General features: G+C 42.5%; 1 protein-coding gene across 3 annotated transcripts in view; it reads right to left on the bottom strand.

Moving 5' to 3' along the window:
• SPAG1 (sperm associated antigen 1) overlaps positions 1 to 16,967 on the bottom strand; it is a 283,883-nt gene that overhangs the window by 21,314 nt on the left and 245,602 nt on the right. For all 3 annotated transcript variants that reach the window (XM_029591799.1, XM_029591797.1, XM_029591798.1), the window contains exons 16-17: positions 16,076 to 16,202; positions 4,304 to 4,465 (exon numbers count right to left, since the gene is read on the bottom strand). In XM_029591799.1, the coding sequence (XP_029447659.1) occupies positions 4,304 to 4,465; positions 16,076 to 16,202 (289 nt within the window). The remainder of the gene's footprint in view (positions 1 to 4,303; positions 4,466 to 16,075; positions 16,203 to 16,967) is intronic.

Below are 16,967 nucleotides of genomic sequence, written 5' to 3'. Positions count from 1 at the left end.
GCTTTTTTGGGGAATATTGGGGTCAAAGTCTTCTCAGACTTACATCTCCAGAGATTAAACTGTCCAATAGGAGCAGGAGAAATTATAGGTGGCATACAATCAGCTAAATTATTAAAAGTGCCAGGCCCAGATGGGTTCAATGCAGAATTCTTTAAGATACTACTAGATCATGTCCCACCTATATTGAGTAAAGTATTCATGTCCCTCATTGAACATGGATCCTATCTGCAAAGGATGAATAAAGCCATCCTCACAGTCCTACCCAAGCCTGGGAAGGATCCTGATTCAGTGACTTCTTATCGGCCAATTTCTTTACTTAATTATGATCAAAAACTACTGGCTAAGATCCTGGCCAATAGGCTTTCACTGATTCTTCCAGATTACATCGGCCTTGGCCAAGCGGGATTTGTTAGGGGTCGTTATGCAGTTAAAAATGTACGTCGCATGCTAACTGCTATAGCCCATTGTAATCTTCATAAGCAACAGTACATGATTGTTAGTTTGGATGCTGAAAAGGCCTTCGATAGAGTAGAATGGGAATACCTTTTCACTCTATTAGCCCTTATGGGCCTAGCAGGGTTCTTCATGAATGGGATACAGTTGTATGCGGATCTTATAGCAGCAGTCACAGTCAATGGGGAACTGTCCGAAGAATTCAGGCTATATAGAGGGACTCGACAAGGTTGTCCCCTGTCACCGCTCCTTTTTATATTGGCATTGGAACCTCTGCTATGGACTATACAGTATACGGCTGAAATTAAAGGGCTCAAAGTGGGCACATCACCCTTTAAATATGCTGCTTTTGCAGACGACCTACTGGTATTTCTGCAAACGCCATTTCGATCTTTGGGATATTTGCTTCAACTCATTCAGAAGTATGGGAGTTTTTCTAGATTTAAATTTAATATGGATAAGTCCGAAGCCATGATATGCCCCACCTCTCTACATGGGGAATGGTTGGAGGACTTTCCCTTGAGATGGGTGAAGGGTTCTTTTAAAATCCTAGGAGTTTACATTTCCACTGACCTGGATTGCATTTATAGTCTTAATATTTGCACCCTATTGAGTGCTACTAGGGATAAACTATTACTATGGCAACCACTCCCTGTGTCACTAGGAGGTAGAATACATGGTTATATATTCTACAATTACTTCCACTTCGCCTGGCCAGGAGGGATATTCAGCTGCTAAATCAAAGGCTGTCCAAATTTTTGTGGGCAGGGAAAAAACCCAGGATAGCCCTGGCAAAGTTGACAAAGAATTGGAAAGAAGGGAGGATGGGCCTACTTGATATTGGGGAATATAACGTGGCTAGCTTACTGCAGGTGATTAGAGTGGTTATTTGACGGTACAATGTTCTCTGATCGTGAAAGTGATAAATTACTTGTGGTCCCATTCGATCTGGGATTTATTCTACAATCCTTGGTTTCAAGCCTTCCTTTGCACCTAGCTCATCATGTTTTAATATCACCCCTGCGATGGGCATGACAATCCTTGCTGAAAAGACTCTGTCTGGCAACTTCATATACAACGCTGCTCCCCATCCACGGTAATGCTGATTTTTCACCAGGCCCATCTTCGACTCACTTTATTTCCTGGCGGAGGAAGGGCATTACCCACATTTATAAAGTTTTGTCACCAGAGGGGCGCAAATATATGCTGATCCTCAAGGGAGGTATGTAATCTTGGAGGGCACCTTGGCTGGCTCTCAGTATGTTTTTTGCAATTTATATGTGCCTAATCAATATGACCACTCTTTTTTTTGCCATATCATCCAGACGTTGTTGCCTAGACTAGAGGGGAGTGTCATAGTAAAGAAAAACAAATACAATGCTTTTCTTGATATGAGCTGCTATAACAGTAAGACACACTGTGTCTTGTTATAACATGCGCGCGCATGTTATAACATCCAGGGGCCGCACGCACATACGCGCCGGATTTTAAAATACGCGCGCACATGTGCAGGCGGTGCGTGTGTGTGTGTGGGGGGGGGGGGCGCCTAATTTTAGAAAATTACACATGGCGACGAGAATGGGCCTCTCCCAGTTCACTCCAATTAAGGAACTTCCCTACCCCCCCTATCCATACTCCCTCCCTCTTTCCCTGTCCTTCCCACCTACTAAACTCTTTACCCTACCTTTTTTTTTAATTTTGTTGCTTACTGCTCCGTTGGCGCAATAGCAAATTGCGCGCGCAGTCATTCCCTTCCCCAGTACAGCGGCAAATGGCCACTGTACCTGCTGCCTCTAGCCCCGCCCCCCCAGACCGCCCCTTTCCTTCGGCCCAGCACTTCTGCGCATAATGGGAGTTACACACATGGCCGGGCCCTTTCTAAAATGCATGCGGTGCACGCAATGTACCTGATGCTTGCTAATAGTTCTAATATTCTCCTTTTATTTCTTTTCCTCTCAAGTTTCCTACGAAGTTAGAGATTATTTGATTTTGTCATATTTCTTTTTTATAACAAATCTTAAATTAGAAAATTTCATGTAAAAGAACAATATCTCACATCTCTTGTGATCCTATGCAAAGCTTCTTTGTATTAATTGAAATGATGATAAATAAAGAATTAAAAAAAAAAGAATTAGTTGAATGAGGCTATCAAATAATTTTATAGTGTGAAACTGGCCAGCTTTTTAAAATTACGCAGAAGACCCTTTGGACTTTTTTTTAATTAATACTTATTTTTTATAACCAATTTTAAAGCAGGATCCATACTATAAAACATACATAAAACAGTGAGATGCCCAAAAGGGAGGGGCTTTACATATAACTATAAAACAAAGTACAAATTGAACATGGCTGACTACCCCATGACATGAACTGATTTTCTTCCATTTTGTCCTGATAGTGTTCATCTTAGTTCAGCCATGCCCTCATAATCTTTGTACGCTTCAAGGATTGAGTTGGTGTAGCTCAGCTTGGGCCCATAATGTGCGGGGTCTGTGACTATGCTAATCATTCTGAGAAACGCCATAGTCCAGTTAACTATGTTCCTTGGAACCTTTTTAACTGAACACCTGGTCTCATCCCTACCCTTGTTCTTGTCCTTATCCCTTTACTTTCTCCTTCCCTCCATTATGCGGAAAATATCAACATAAATGCGCTTGTCGATTTTCTTGCGTAAAACCCTGGGCACATGCTCCCACAACTATGACAACATGGTTAACACAGGTGGTCCCCTGCTTGCCTCCGCTGTATCTGAGTAGGCCTAGGGATGCTCTCAACTGAAGAACAGTCTGAATCCGATGAATCAGACGAACTGCAGGAACTCTAACCAGACCTGGTGGCCCACTTCCTTTTACACCTCTTTTTGTCTCTCAGAGCTGATACTATTTCTTTGGATGTACAATTCTGATCCCCATTTGACCCAACATTCTCTGTACCATGACTGGGGGCTACCATACCAGATAAGGAAGTACTTGGCACTGCTACTGCTGCAGCTTCAGCACCGCCATCAATGTGTGTCAACTGTTCCCTGCTACCCAGGCCTGCCCCCCCCCCGATGTTACAGCGCCTATGGATGGTGACCGCTCAACAAGCTCGGTCGTAGGATCGACACGCTGTAGTGCTCTAGAAGGTGTGATGTTGCCAATGGGAGGTCTGGATCCTGGCCCACAGCAGTTCGCCAAGCTGCCACAGCAGAAACACCATTCCCTCAGTGGAAGATCCATTAAAGAATGGCCGATCGTGCACAGAAAATGGGGCCCATCGCCTACCGCTCAACTCAAAAGATGTGGACTTGAAACAATGCTGTCCCTAATGTGGTGCCCCGGGTTAGCACCACAGCATTTAAATTCTTGCCCATGTCATCGATGCATGCCACCCTCAGCCCCCTCTCCGCATCGTCCGGCCGTGCACCGATGTAGGAGCATGGGGGGAGGAGAAAGGGGAAGCAGCAAAGGAGATGCCCTGCTTTCCCCCACTCAGATCGATCACAAGTAAGGAAGCAAAAAAAAGGGGGGTGCAGCAGCAAGGGCGATGGGAAGGCCCACCTGGCTCAAAGTTATTTAATGCACAGGGCAGGGGCCAGGTCCTCAGCATAAATATTATTGCACCATAAAATTATTTCTTTTTAAAAGTTCTGAATGAGAAATGCATTATACTATACACAAGACTATGCACACAGATTTGAAATATGAACACACATTCAAAATCATTCAACATATTGGGGAAGAAATCAGAGGGAATATTGACTGCCACTAATAATTACAGCAATTTTTAAAACAAATTTCTGCTGAAATGAATTTGGTAGAGATGTTTTAAATGAATGAATGTACAAATTATTTTTAATGAAACATACCTCTTGTATTGGGATCTTCTTTCTTGGCTTTTCATGGCTATTAGGTATATGATTACTTGACTTAAGAAGCATTGTTATTACTTCTAATTCCTCCTTAGCTTTAACAATACTCAAATCCAGTATGAGAACTTTGTTAAGATCATTGGCGCTGGCTTGGTAGTTCTAAAAGTCAAAGATAAAAATGTCATAACTAATAGGCAAATTAATGTGAATAGCAGTGGAATTAGTTATAAAAAACATGCCTTTGTTAAATGAACTATTCAGAAAAAAAAATGACAAGACAGGCAAAAAAAAAAAAAATCAATTGCCAAAGGAGGAAAGATTACATATTATTCTGAAGCAAATGACAAAAAAAGACAACTGCACTTTGCTTGTGTTGTACTGTAATTAACCTAGAACACTGATTCTGGTATACTTTAGTAGATATTGGATATTGACGGAATATTTTCAACCACTAGAACAATGCTGATATTTTATTACAATGTTCATCCTGGTATAGTTATACTGAATAGAAAATGATGTAAAAAAAAAAAATTCATCTCACAGTGTTTGGATGTAACTCATTCCATTAAGATATACAACTGTTTTATTATTACATCTGTGTAAATTATATATTGCTCTGTGCTATCATTTCATTATCTCTTTCTCTTCTAGTTAAAGATATTGTATATTAATTTGTTTGCTTTCTTGCTATTTGGTTGCTTTAAGATTCCAGAGGAAAAAAAAAAAAACCAAGCCATTCCAGCATTTAATTAGTATCCCTCTCTTTGTATCTAGCTGGCTCTATTAATCTCTGTTTAGATACTAATATTGGGGGATAAAGTGCTGTAGGGTCATTAATAGCTAAGGACAAGTAAAGTTCCAGAAAGGGTCCTGCTCTGCCCAGCTTGACCAAGGTTTAACTCCCTCCCACCCTACCCCTAGGTTTGTTCTTCTGATATAGTCTGCCTAAATTCATAATTGGCAACAAGACAAATTAGTAAATTGGTAATTCCTTAGCTGTTAACCATCAATAAATTACCAAAATGAGGGCTATCTAATGTAGCTATTGTGGAGCCTTTATTCTGAGGGAAATCATCTGGAAACTTAGGGCTTGTCCCATTTGTGCAGAACTCTCTTCCTTGAAAAAGGAGCTAGCTGAAGTTAAAGCCGAATTAGTTTCAATAAAGAAAGTCTCGACCACTTTTCAATATTCAGGACTAAATTCCCCATTACCACAGAAAAACCAGGAGTCAAGAAAAAAGAGTTACACAGTGGGCTCAGGTAGGATAAGATCTGTGACCCACAGACACCCGTTCTTGAGAGCTGTGCAGCCCACAAGTCTACCCCTCCATTCACACAGGGCATGAAGGAACTCAAAAAACAATAGGATTACAGTGGGCTCTGGTAGAATTAGACCTGTGATGCGGAGACACACACTGTATCAAGTACAACTAGTACAAAAAGCCTTCTCTGTATTAAATACTGAAGAAGTTCTTGAGAAAAAGATTGACGTGTTATCTGAGAAGAAAGAAGAAACTCAATGCATACAGAAATTCCAGATCAGTAACCAAAGGAAAAAGCTCATTGTGATGAATGACTCTGTCATCAGAAGCACTAATCCTTTCCTTTGCACAATCGCAAAGGGAAAGGGTGAAGTGAATAACAAAACTCAACTAAAGTCACAAAAAGAGTCCAGGAAAAGCAGTAAACTGAATGAGAAATGCTGGAAAGCTATGACCACAAATGCTCGTAGTTTGGGCAATAAAATCCCAGATCTACAAGCCCTAATGGTGGAGACGGACTTGGACATTGTTGCTGTCACGGAAACGTGGTTCATGGAATCTCATGATTGGGATATGGCCATACCGGGCTACAACTTGTTAAGGAAGGACAGAGAGAATAGGAAAGGGGGAGGAGTGGCTCTTTGTCAGAAACAATATCCAAGCATCTGAGCTGCAAGGAAGATGGGGCAATGAAGAAGCACTATGGGCCGACCTAAAAAAAGATGATGGGGCATCCATTTATAGTGGAGTGGTTTACAGGCCTCCAAATCAAAAGGAAGAGCATGACAGAGATCTGGTTGAAGACATCAAAAAAATGGGAAAGAAGGGAGAAGTGGTGATCATTGGAGACTTTAATAGACTTGAGAATACCTTCTGCTGAATCTCACAATAGTAGAGAAATAGTGGATGACCTGCAAGGGGCTTTGTTCAAACAAATGGTAATGGAACCCACGAGAGAGGGAGCTATACTCGATTTAGTGCTCACTAATGGAGATAATGTCTCTAATGTCCAAGTGGACGCCCACCTCTGCACAAGTGATCATCAAATGGTATGGTTTCATATCGCACAAAGGATATGTAGAAGAAGCACGAAGACCCGAGTTTTGCAGTTCAAAAACACGGACTTTGAGGAAATGGGGAAGTACCTAGAGGAAGAACTAAAAGGCTGGGAGAATAAGAGAGATGTGGATCAACAGTGGACCAAACTAAAAAGAACAATTATCAAGGCAACTAATCTATATGTTAGAAAAGTAAAGAAAAGCAAAAGAAAAATGAAACCTATATGGTTCTCAAAGGAAGTGGCTGACAAAATAAAAGCTAAAGAACAGCATTCAAGAAATATAAAGGATCCCAAAGGGAAGAGCACAAAGAAGACTATCTGGTATATCTGAGGGAGACGAAGAAAGTAATCAAGACGGCAAAAAGTCAAGCGGAAGAAAGGACTGCCAAAGAGGTAAGGAGACGTGACAAAACATTTTTCAGATACATCAGAGAAAGGAGAAAAGTTCAAAGTGGTATAGTGAAATTGAAAGATGAAAAGGATCAATGTGTAGAGAGAGACGAAGAAATGGCAGAAATACTAAACGAATACTTCAGTTCGGTGTTCACTAAAGAGGACCCAGGTGAAGTACCGTTGCTAGTTAACAAGAAACTGGAGGGGAGTGGAGTAGATGTTACTCCGTTTACAGTGGAGAATGTGTGGGAAGAGCTGGGAAAACAAAGTGGACAAAGCCATGGGGCCTGACTAGGTTCATCCCAGGATACTGAGGGAGCTCAGAGATGTGCTGGCGGGTCCGCTGCGCGACCTGTTCAATAGATCACTAGAAACGGGAGTGGTGCCAAGTCATTGGAGAAGAGCGGTGGTGGTCCCGTTTCACAAGAGTGGGAGAAGAGAGGAGGCTGGAAACTACAGGCCGGTTAGCCTCACCTCAGTGGTGGGTAAAGTGATGGAGTCGATGCTGAAAGAGAGAATAGTGAACTATCTACAGTCAGAAGAATTGCTGGACCAGAGGCAGCATGGATTCACCAGGGGAAGATCCTGTCAGACAAATCTGATTGACTTTTTCGACTGGGTGACTAGGGAATTAGATCAAGGAAGAGCGCTCGATGTCATCTACTTGGATTTCAGCAAGGCTTTTGATACGGTCCCGCACAGGAGGCTGGTGAATAAAATGAGAAGCTTAGGAGTGAGGGCCAAAGTGGTGGGCTGGATTGCAAACTGGTTGATGGACAGACGACAACGTGTGATGGTAAATGGAACTTACTCTGAAGAGAGAGCGGTGTTGAGCGGAGTGCCGCACAGATCGGTGTTGGGACCGGTCCTGTTCAATATCTATGTGAGCGACATAGTGGACGAGATAGAAGGTAAGATTTGTCTGTTTGCGGATGACACCAAGATCTGCAACAGAAGTGGACATGCCGGAAGGAGTGGAGAGAATGAGATTGGATTTAAGAAAGCTGGAAGAGTGGTCGAAGATATGGCAACTGAGATTCAATGCCAAGAAGTGCAAAGTCATGCATATGGGGTGTGGAAATCCGAAAGAACTGTATTCGATGGGGGGTGAAGGGTTGATGTCCACGGAGCAGGAGAGAGACCTAGGGGTGATAGTGTCTAATGATCTGAAATCGGCGAAACAATGTGACAAGGCGATAGCTAAAGCCAGAAGAATGCTGGGCTGCATAGAGAGAGGAATATTGAGTAAGAAAAGGGAAGTGATTATCCCCTTGTACAGGTCCTTGGTGAGGCCTCACCTGGAGTACTGTGCTCAGTTCTGGAGACCATGTCTACGAAGGGACAGAGACAGGATGGAGGCGGTCCAGAGAAGGGCGACCAAAAAGGTGGAGGGTCTTCATCGAATGTCTTATGAGGAGAGATTGAAGAATCTAAATATGTACACCCTGGAGGAAAGGAGGAGCAGAGGTGATATGATACAGACTTTCAGATACTTCAAAGGTTTTAATGATCCAAAGATAACGACAAACCTTTTCTGTCGGGGAAAAAAATCAGCAGAACCAGGGGTCACGATTTAAAACTCCAGGGAGGAAGATTCAGAACCAATATCAGGAAGTATTTCTTCACGGAGAGGGTGGTGGATGCCTGGAATGCCCTTCCGGAGGAAGTGGTGAAGACCAGAACTGTGAAGGACTTCAAAGGGGTGTGGGATAAACACTGTGGATCCAAAAAGTCTAGAGGATGTGTATGAAGAGTGGGTGGCTCGCGGGAATGACAGCTACTACCGGAGATAATACCCTTATTCAATAAACATACATAGTTATGCGACTCCAACATTGCTCCAAGCTTCAACGACAAGAGGTAATGTGGGGAAAAAAAAGGATTTCTATTCACAAAAAAGCAGGGAGTAGCTTGCTTGTTACAGCGGATACTACTCCAAACCAAATAAGCCTGATACTTCACTTTCAATGCATATCCAGCATAGCTCTCTGCTTCAACGGCAAGGGAGAAAGACTGATACTTCATGCATATCCAGCACAGCTCTCTGCTTCTACGGCAGGGGAGAAAGTCTGGTACTTCACTTTAAATGCATATCCAGCATGGCTCTCTGCTTCAATGGCAGGGGGATGAAGAAAAGTGGATCTATATACAGACAACAACCAACAAGGACTGAATTACATAGTTGGGGTAAACAAGCATGGGTGTAGCTTGCTTATTGCGGTGGTTACTATCCCCAACTAATTAAGCTAGATATTTCACTTAGATGCAGTTCCAACACTGCTCTCTACATTAATGGAGGGGGGAAGGGAAACAGAACCAAAAGGTTACTAAGGGCCAAGAGTAACAGATAAGTATGAGAGAAAAAAAAAAGTGCAAAAGCTTGCTGGGCAGACTGGATGGGCCGTTGATCTTCTTCTACCATCATGTCTATGTTTCTATATAAGCAAAGCTAATAATATGGGATGAAAATTTCAGCACCTAATCAGAGAGTATGAAAGCATAGTTGCTTACACATAACAGATGTTCTCTAAAGACAGCAGTTCACAAGTCACACAAGCGGGTCAGATAACCACGAGATTGTGGCACCAAGCGTAACTAACTTTTCAAGCTAAAATTCACTACATATGCATTATTCTTCCTGTGCTACAGTAGACACACAGCTTCTTTCAGTTCCCTTTTTAGCAAACTTTATAGAAAAGAGAGAACAACTCCCAAAGGGGAGAAGGGAGGGTTCGAATGATTAGTGTACTGCTGTCTTCAAAGTACCCTTATGACAGGTAAGTAATTTTGTATTCTCTGAAGACAAGCAGGTTCACCAGTTATACAAGTGGAACTCCTGGCTAAGGGGTTGTCTTCAACAAACAAAGGGGCAAACATGACAACAATCACCAAAAGGCAAATATATTTTTTTCATTGGTATCACCCTCCTATGAAATTAATATATTTTATTTAGTACACAGACAATGAAAAAGACAACCAAATCATTAAAATGGGTCCTAGGAAGGAAGGAGCTGGGCTCTACACCTCAAAGATCATGATGGATGGACCAGCAAAACCTAGTAACAAGGTGTGTCCAGATAATTTGATGTGAATTATGGACTGAACTCCACATCACAGCCTGGCAAATTTCCTCAAGGAAGGTAGATCTTAGATTGGCAACTGATGCACCATGGTTGGCCTTGACATTTCGTTTGAAGGTCAATCTTGCCTGGGTGAATAAAAAGGAGTTACAGTCATATCCAATTGGAAATGGTGTATTTTGCTACTGCAGTATCAGATCTACTAGAGTCTAAACAAACAAAAAGCACTGGGCACTTTCTAAAGGCTTGGGTTCACTCCAGATAGAAGATATTTATTTATTTATTTATTTTAGTTTTTTCTATACCGGCATTCGTGAGGGTATCACATCATGCCGGTTTACAATAAACAGTGGGGTGATAAACAGTGAACGAAATAAATAAATAATAGGTGCTAAAAAAACATAAAATAGTTACAGTTACAATAAAACAGGGAGGCGTATAACTAGGATATGTATATGTATACGTAGGATAGTATATGTATATGTATATGTAGGATAGTATAACATAAGATATGGAGCTGCTCCATCCTTAGGAGCATATAGTGTAAGGAAAAATGTTGGTAGGCCTAGCGATTGATTCAGGTGAAAGTCTGACATTACCATAGTCAGGTATTTGTGACATGTGTGAAGAATGTTAGGCATTATTAGGAAAAAATAGTAAATAACATATAAAATGTCATAATGTCTCTGTATTGCTCTATGGTGAGACCGCACTTGAGTACAACTCTGGTCACCGTATCTCAAAAAAGATAAAATTGTATTGGAGAAGGTACAAAGAAGGGCGACCAAAATGATAAAGGGGATGGAATGGCTCCCATATGAGGAAAGGCTAAAGAGGTTAGGGCTGTTCAGCTTGGAGAAGAGATGGCTAAGGAGGGATTATGATAGAGGTCTCATGAGAGGTGTAGAATGGGTAAATGTGAATTGGTTATTTGTTCTTTCAGATAATAGAAGGACTAGGGGGCATTCCATGAAGTTATAAGTAGCACATTTAAAACAAATCAGAGAAAATTCTTTTTTACTCAGTGCATAATTAAGTTCTGGAATTTGTAGCCAGAGGATGTGGTTAGTGCAGTTAGTGTAACTGGATTTAAAAAAGGTTTGGATAAGTTCTTGGAGAAGTCCATTAAAAGCTATTAATCAAGTTGACTTAAGGAAAAGCCACTACTATTAATAGCATGGGATCTATTTAATTTTTGAGTTCTTGCCAGTTACTTTTAACTTGGATTGGCCATTGTTGGAAATAGGAGGGCTTGATCGACCCTTGGTCTGATCCAGTATGGCAACTTCTTATGCTCTTATGTTAACTTCCCTATGATGTTGAGACATAGTGTAATGGGATGAGTCACAAGGGCCTGCAGCTTACTAACTCTGCAGGCTGAAGTAACTACCACCAAAACAACAACCTTCCAGGTCTGGTACTTGAACTCATGAGTTAGATGCTCAATGTGGGCCTTTGTTAACTGGATTAGAACAATATTGATTTGATCTTGTGGGTGGGGAGGAAGACTTTTGCCTGATTCACATTTAACAAAGAATTTGGATAATTTATAATGAACCCTAGCCACTCCAGCACTTGGATGGTTTCACACAAATTCCTTTGCTTTTCCCTGTAATGTGTTCTTGATTAGTCAATTGCTCAAGAATGGAACCACATACACACCCAGTCTGCAGAGATATGCAGATATTTTATGAAAACACAAGGCCAAAGGACAATATACAATACTGAAGTTATTGCTGTCTGATTATGAATTTGAGATAACTTCAGTGGCTGGGATGTTTCTTTATGTGGGTGTAAACATCTTTGAGATCCAGGGAACACAGTCAGTCTTCTTTGTTCAGAAGGGAAATAATGATACCCAAGAAAATCTTTAAATTTTTTTTGACTAGACATTTGTTCAAGGCCCTAAGGTCTAGGATAAGGTAGAATCCTCTGGTCTTCTTGGGAACCAGAAGGTAATTGAAATAAAATGCCTTCCATTTTTCCTGCAGTAAGATAGATTCAACCATATTGGCTTGCAAAATGGGAAGTGAGTTCCAAATCTATTAGATCCTGGTGCTGTAGGGACTCTGAATGACCCTTTTGTGTATGATTTGGAGGAAGTTTTGAAAGACTTACGGCTCGATACTGTAAGGCCGCGGTAGAAACAGTGCGCCAGTGTCAGGCGCACCCTTCCTCCCCGCACGCACAGTTCTCTTGACCTAGCGCCTGATACTCTCTTCTAATTGCATGCAAATGCATGCCGCGGCTGTGAAGCGTTAGGGAAGGGTTATACCCGCGCAACCCATTTTACTGTATAGGCGCTTAATACAGCGCCTATACAGTAACCTGGGTGCACTGGTACCTGTCATTTCAAATGTCATTTCAAATGACATTTGAAATGACAGGCACCAGGAAGTGTAAAAAACAAAATTTTTAAATACCTGTCGGAGGGCCGCGTGGGTCCAGGCGGGCGGTGGATCCGGGGGGCGGGTGGTCGTGTGTTAAATCTAGGTCGCGGGCGGGTGGGCGCCTGTTCCAGGCGGGGGCGGGTGGACGCGCGTTAGTTTCAGACGGCTGGCGGCGGGAGACGGGGGGCCGCGTGTTAAATCTAGGCCGGGTCGCACAGACGCGCATTCATCCAGGCGGAGGAGCCGGCGGCGAAAGCCGCCGGCTCCTCCGCCTGGATGAATGAATGCGCGCCTGTGCGACCCTTGCGATTCGGTGCTCAAGGCAGTCACATGCCGTGACGTCGGGCGTCGTGACGTCACGCCTTGAGCGCCGAATCGCAGGGGTCGCACAGGCGCGCATTCATTCATTCAGGCGGAGGAGCCGGCGGCTTTTGCCGCCGGCTCCTCCGCCTGGATGAATGCGCGTCTGTGCGACCCGGCCTAGATTTAACACGCGACCACCTGCCCCCCGGCTTCCGCCACCGGCCGCCTGGACCCATGCGGCCCTCGGACAGGTATTTAAAAATTTTTATTTTTTTTTCTGACAGGTTTTATGTGTCCCACAGCATTACATTTTCTTGATCATCTCTGTATCGCTTTTTTTTTTTAATTGTTTTATTGTTTTTGAGTATCTTAAGCGGTGTCGATGGATTTGTTACTAGACTCACAGTCCTAAACCTACTAGGGGGAGGCGGTAAACTAACAGGTTAAGGCCGCGGCAAAACAGCGGGTTACTAAGGAGATAATATCAGCGCCCGTTACAGTATCGTAGGGGAATAGCTAATTCCTTCATTTACACATCATATACATGCTGCGTGCGGAAAGGGTTATGTGTCTATTTTACGAAGTGCTAAGGACGCGTGAAACTGGAGACTGTATCGCTGGATCGCCTTACTCGTCTGTATTGTGCGCTCCCAGCACGTTACAGACGGGGAATCTTTAACCGCACGTTACTGTATCGACCTGTTAATCGGTAGCCTTCTTGTATGATCTGGAAGACCCATCTGTCCGAAGTTATAATGGGTCAATAGTTTGCATAAAACCTCAACTGACCCTCGATAGGTATATGTATTGGGTCAAAGATAGAATTCCTTGCTCTGTGCTGTGGTCCAGTGGAAATCCCAACCCTGAGCTTCTATGATTGTGCAGATGCAAACTGGTGCTCTGTTGTAGGGGTGGAGGAAAACACTATTTCCTTATTAGTCCACTCTGAAACCTCCATGTGGTAAATGGTGGATCAGAGGTGACTGCAAAGGGCATCTGAAGGGTAGTACAATGGTCTTGATTTGAACCATTTCTTCTCTATCTTCAAAGAGATTATCTCCACTACACGGCATGTATGTGAGCCTTTCCTGCAGGGTTTTTCTTTAAAGGTAGAGGCTGACAGACATGATAGCCTGTGGGTGCCTATTGCTATGGCAGAGGACAGAATGCTTTCTATGCTCTTCTCCTGAGTTCATGTCACAAACAAAATCTCTTTGCTTCTCCTAAGAAAATGCTTAGAAAAATGTTTTTCCCTTCCAGAACAGAATGCATATACTCGACCAAAAAGACCTGATAAAATGCTATGTGGGAACTTAGTACTATGTTCTTAAAGAACTTCCTATATAGTCACATCTCAGGGACACTGAAGAGTGAATTTTCAGTCTCCTGACCTTTTCTACTACAGATCAATGTGGCAAGTGGGACTTGCTGAATCTAGAAGGAAATTGGAGTTGATGAATGGGCACTACTACCAACCTTTTAGGGGCATTGAAGACCTTCAGGAAGCTTAATAAGGGTGCATTAGGCTAGTGTTTTTCAAGGTAAGGCCTGCGGAGCAATAGTGGCTCCCGCAGACTCTTTGAGCAGCCCTCCTATTGGTCCACCTCCAGCTCATGCTATTGGCTCCTGTAGTGAATCATAGAGCATCTATGTGGACTTAACTGAAACAGACTGCAACATTCTCCCCAGCATGTACAGTGACAGACTGTGGTGGTGAGCCCAGCCAACCCACCATGTGGAACCGCAGTAGTACAGAAATTAAATCCCCCTCCCACCCTGTAAGAAGGCACAGAATGGCAGACCACAGTGGTGAGCCCTGATCCCTGCCTTCTCTCCACGTGGATCCTGAAGCAGGAAAAAACATAGGGACTGGTGAATTGAGAGGCCCCGGGTCTCTGACCTTTCCAGGGACTGGCCAGTTCACTGCACTGATTGAGATTCAGAGGAGCAGGAGCAGTCAACCAGCGCAGAAACTACAGCATCCTCAGCCCAGCAGGCCAGTCTTTTCTTGTACTTTTTTTTCAAAGAGGTGTGGCCAGGTTCTGAGGTTTGCAGGGAGGAAGCCACCCAGGAGCACACCCAGTTCTTCCAGTGAGCTGCTCAGGGGGGAGGAAGGGGAGTCAACCACCTATTCCTGTCAGGGACAAATGCTCAGATTTTTCTCCATTTTCCATTTAAAAAAATACAATCAAATGAATAGAAAAGCATCATATCACATGCATTTCCAGTACTGATAAAAGTAAGAAATAGTTTTGAACTCTGTTCACATTTTCTCTCCCTCAGCCTCCTTCCTCTTATTTTCTTCCATCAACTTCCTTTCTCTCACCTCATTTATTATCAAGCTTTCACCTCACTTTATCCCTCTTCACCTCTGGATGAGAACACACTCAGGTCCACTACAGCATGGCAGAAGTTTATGCTACGCACACTCACATGCACTTAGATTGATGATACTGGTGGCACATGGCGAGAGACCTGCCCCCTTCCCCCAACCTGGCTCTGCTTCAGCTCCATTGGATCTAACAAAGCAGCCCTCCTTAAAAATAGCGAAGACCACTGCCCTAGGCTCATTTGCTATATCTAAATTAAAGAGAACATCCTAAATCATTCTCTGAGCAAATGACAGGTCTTCCAGAGGAGACAGGAGGTGGAATAAAGAGGCCCATATGAACTTAATAACTTATAATGGCTGAGAAAATCACCATGAAATATGTCCAGTGTCTCCATGACCAAAAAAATATAAAATCTGAAGAGGCCCATGCAGCAGTGGCTGTGCAAGAAGTCATGAACATGCCCAGAAAAGCCTTCTATGCTTTTCTAGAAAGCTGTGGAAATATTCTGCATTGGTGCGGTCGGATATTGTCACCTACTTTTGTGGCTAATCATCCTTCTTGTCCCTTGGAGAAACATGTGCAAACCATTCATGTTGTCTGTTGAAGGGAGAAGCATTAATAACAGCACCAGAATAGTGTGGTTTCTCATTGATCTTTATAGTACTCCGTACATCCATACTATCACTGAATGTGGAAAAATGAACACTATAAGCCATTATGCCTTCCATTTGTTAAGAGAGCTTCAGTCATGACACAAAATGTATGCTCTCCACAGTTTTAGTTTGTTTTTATTTTATCAGAAGTATTTTTTAGTTTATAGTGAAAAATTGCATACAGCTTTTTAGCTTTATATTTAAGGAAGAAAAAAAGCTCTCTCTCTGTGGATGACAGCATCTCTCATTTGTCATGTAGAATTTCAGAAAAAAAATAAACCAAACAAACTATTACCTGTAATCCTTTGTAAGCCAGAGCTCGTCTATAGAGAGCTTTGATATTGCAAGCATCAAGCTCAAGAGCATGATCACAGTCCTCTTTGGCCTCTTCAAACTGATTCATCTTCAAATAACAGAGGGCTCTGTGATGGAAGGAGATGGACTTGAACTATATGGCTGAACAATAAGCATTTCACTAGAAGAATCAGGAGTTTATTTGAAATAGGTTTATTTGAAACATTTTTTAATTATTTTCCCTCTCCAAAAAAATATATCGTTGTATCAGCAAGAACAAGTTGTGAGAGTGTGAAGAAATAGTTTCCCTTCAAGAGGGTGTTGGATATCTAAAATAGATTTCCAACATAAGTGGTAGGAGCTAAAATTCAACTATGCTTATATGTTTGAAGCAGACAAATGAGACCTTAGCTGAGGGGCAAGAGAGGGAGGTGACAAATCTAAAGCAGGATCCGTTGTAGCAAAATAGACTGGTACAAATGGGCAGACTGGATGGACCAAATGGTCCTATTCAGTCAACATCTTCTGTTTCTAAATTATTCCAGAAGGCATCATCATTTTACATTTATTTTATTTATTTATTAATCGCCTACAGATACCTACATAAACTGATCCTACAGAGTTACTTCCAATCATTAAGGGGACAATTTTCTAAACTCTGCAAAATAGTTGCAAAGTCTGTGGGTACTTTTACCTGTGAACTTTGAACCAATTCTCAAAGAAAAGTGCATGCATATTCTTCCTTTGAAAACTGCCTACTGAAAAAGTATCCACAGAGAATTGCATCTGTTTTTTATGTGGATACCTTTTCCCTGTGAAATGTGTGTAGTTTTGGAAAATGCAAAACTATGGGTTTGCCTCCCTAGACTTAACTCCACCCTGAGCGTGCATAC

Source organism: Rhinatrema bivittatum, chromosome 2 (genome assembly GCF_901001135.1).
Source record: "Rhinatrema bivittatum chromosome 2, aRhiBiv1.1, whole genome shotgun sequence".
NCBI lineage: Eukaryota > Metazoa > Chordata > Amphibia > Gymnophiona > Rhinatrematidae > Rhinatrema > Rhinatrema bivittatum.
This window is presented reverse-complemented; position numbering and strand designations above follow the sequence as displayed.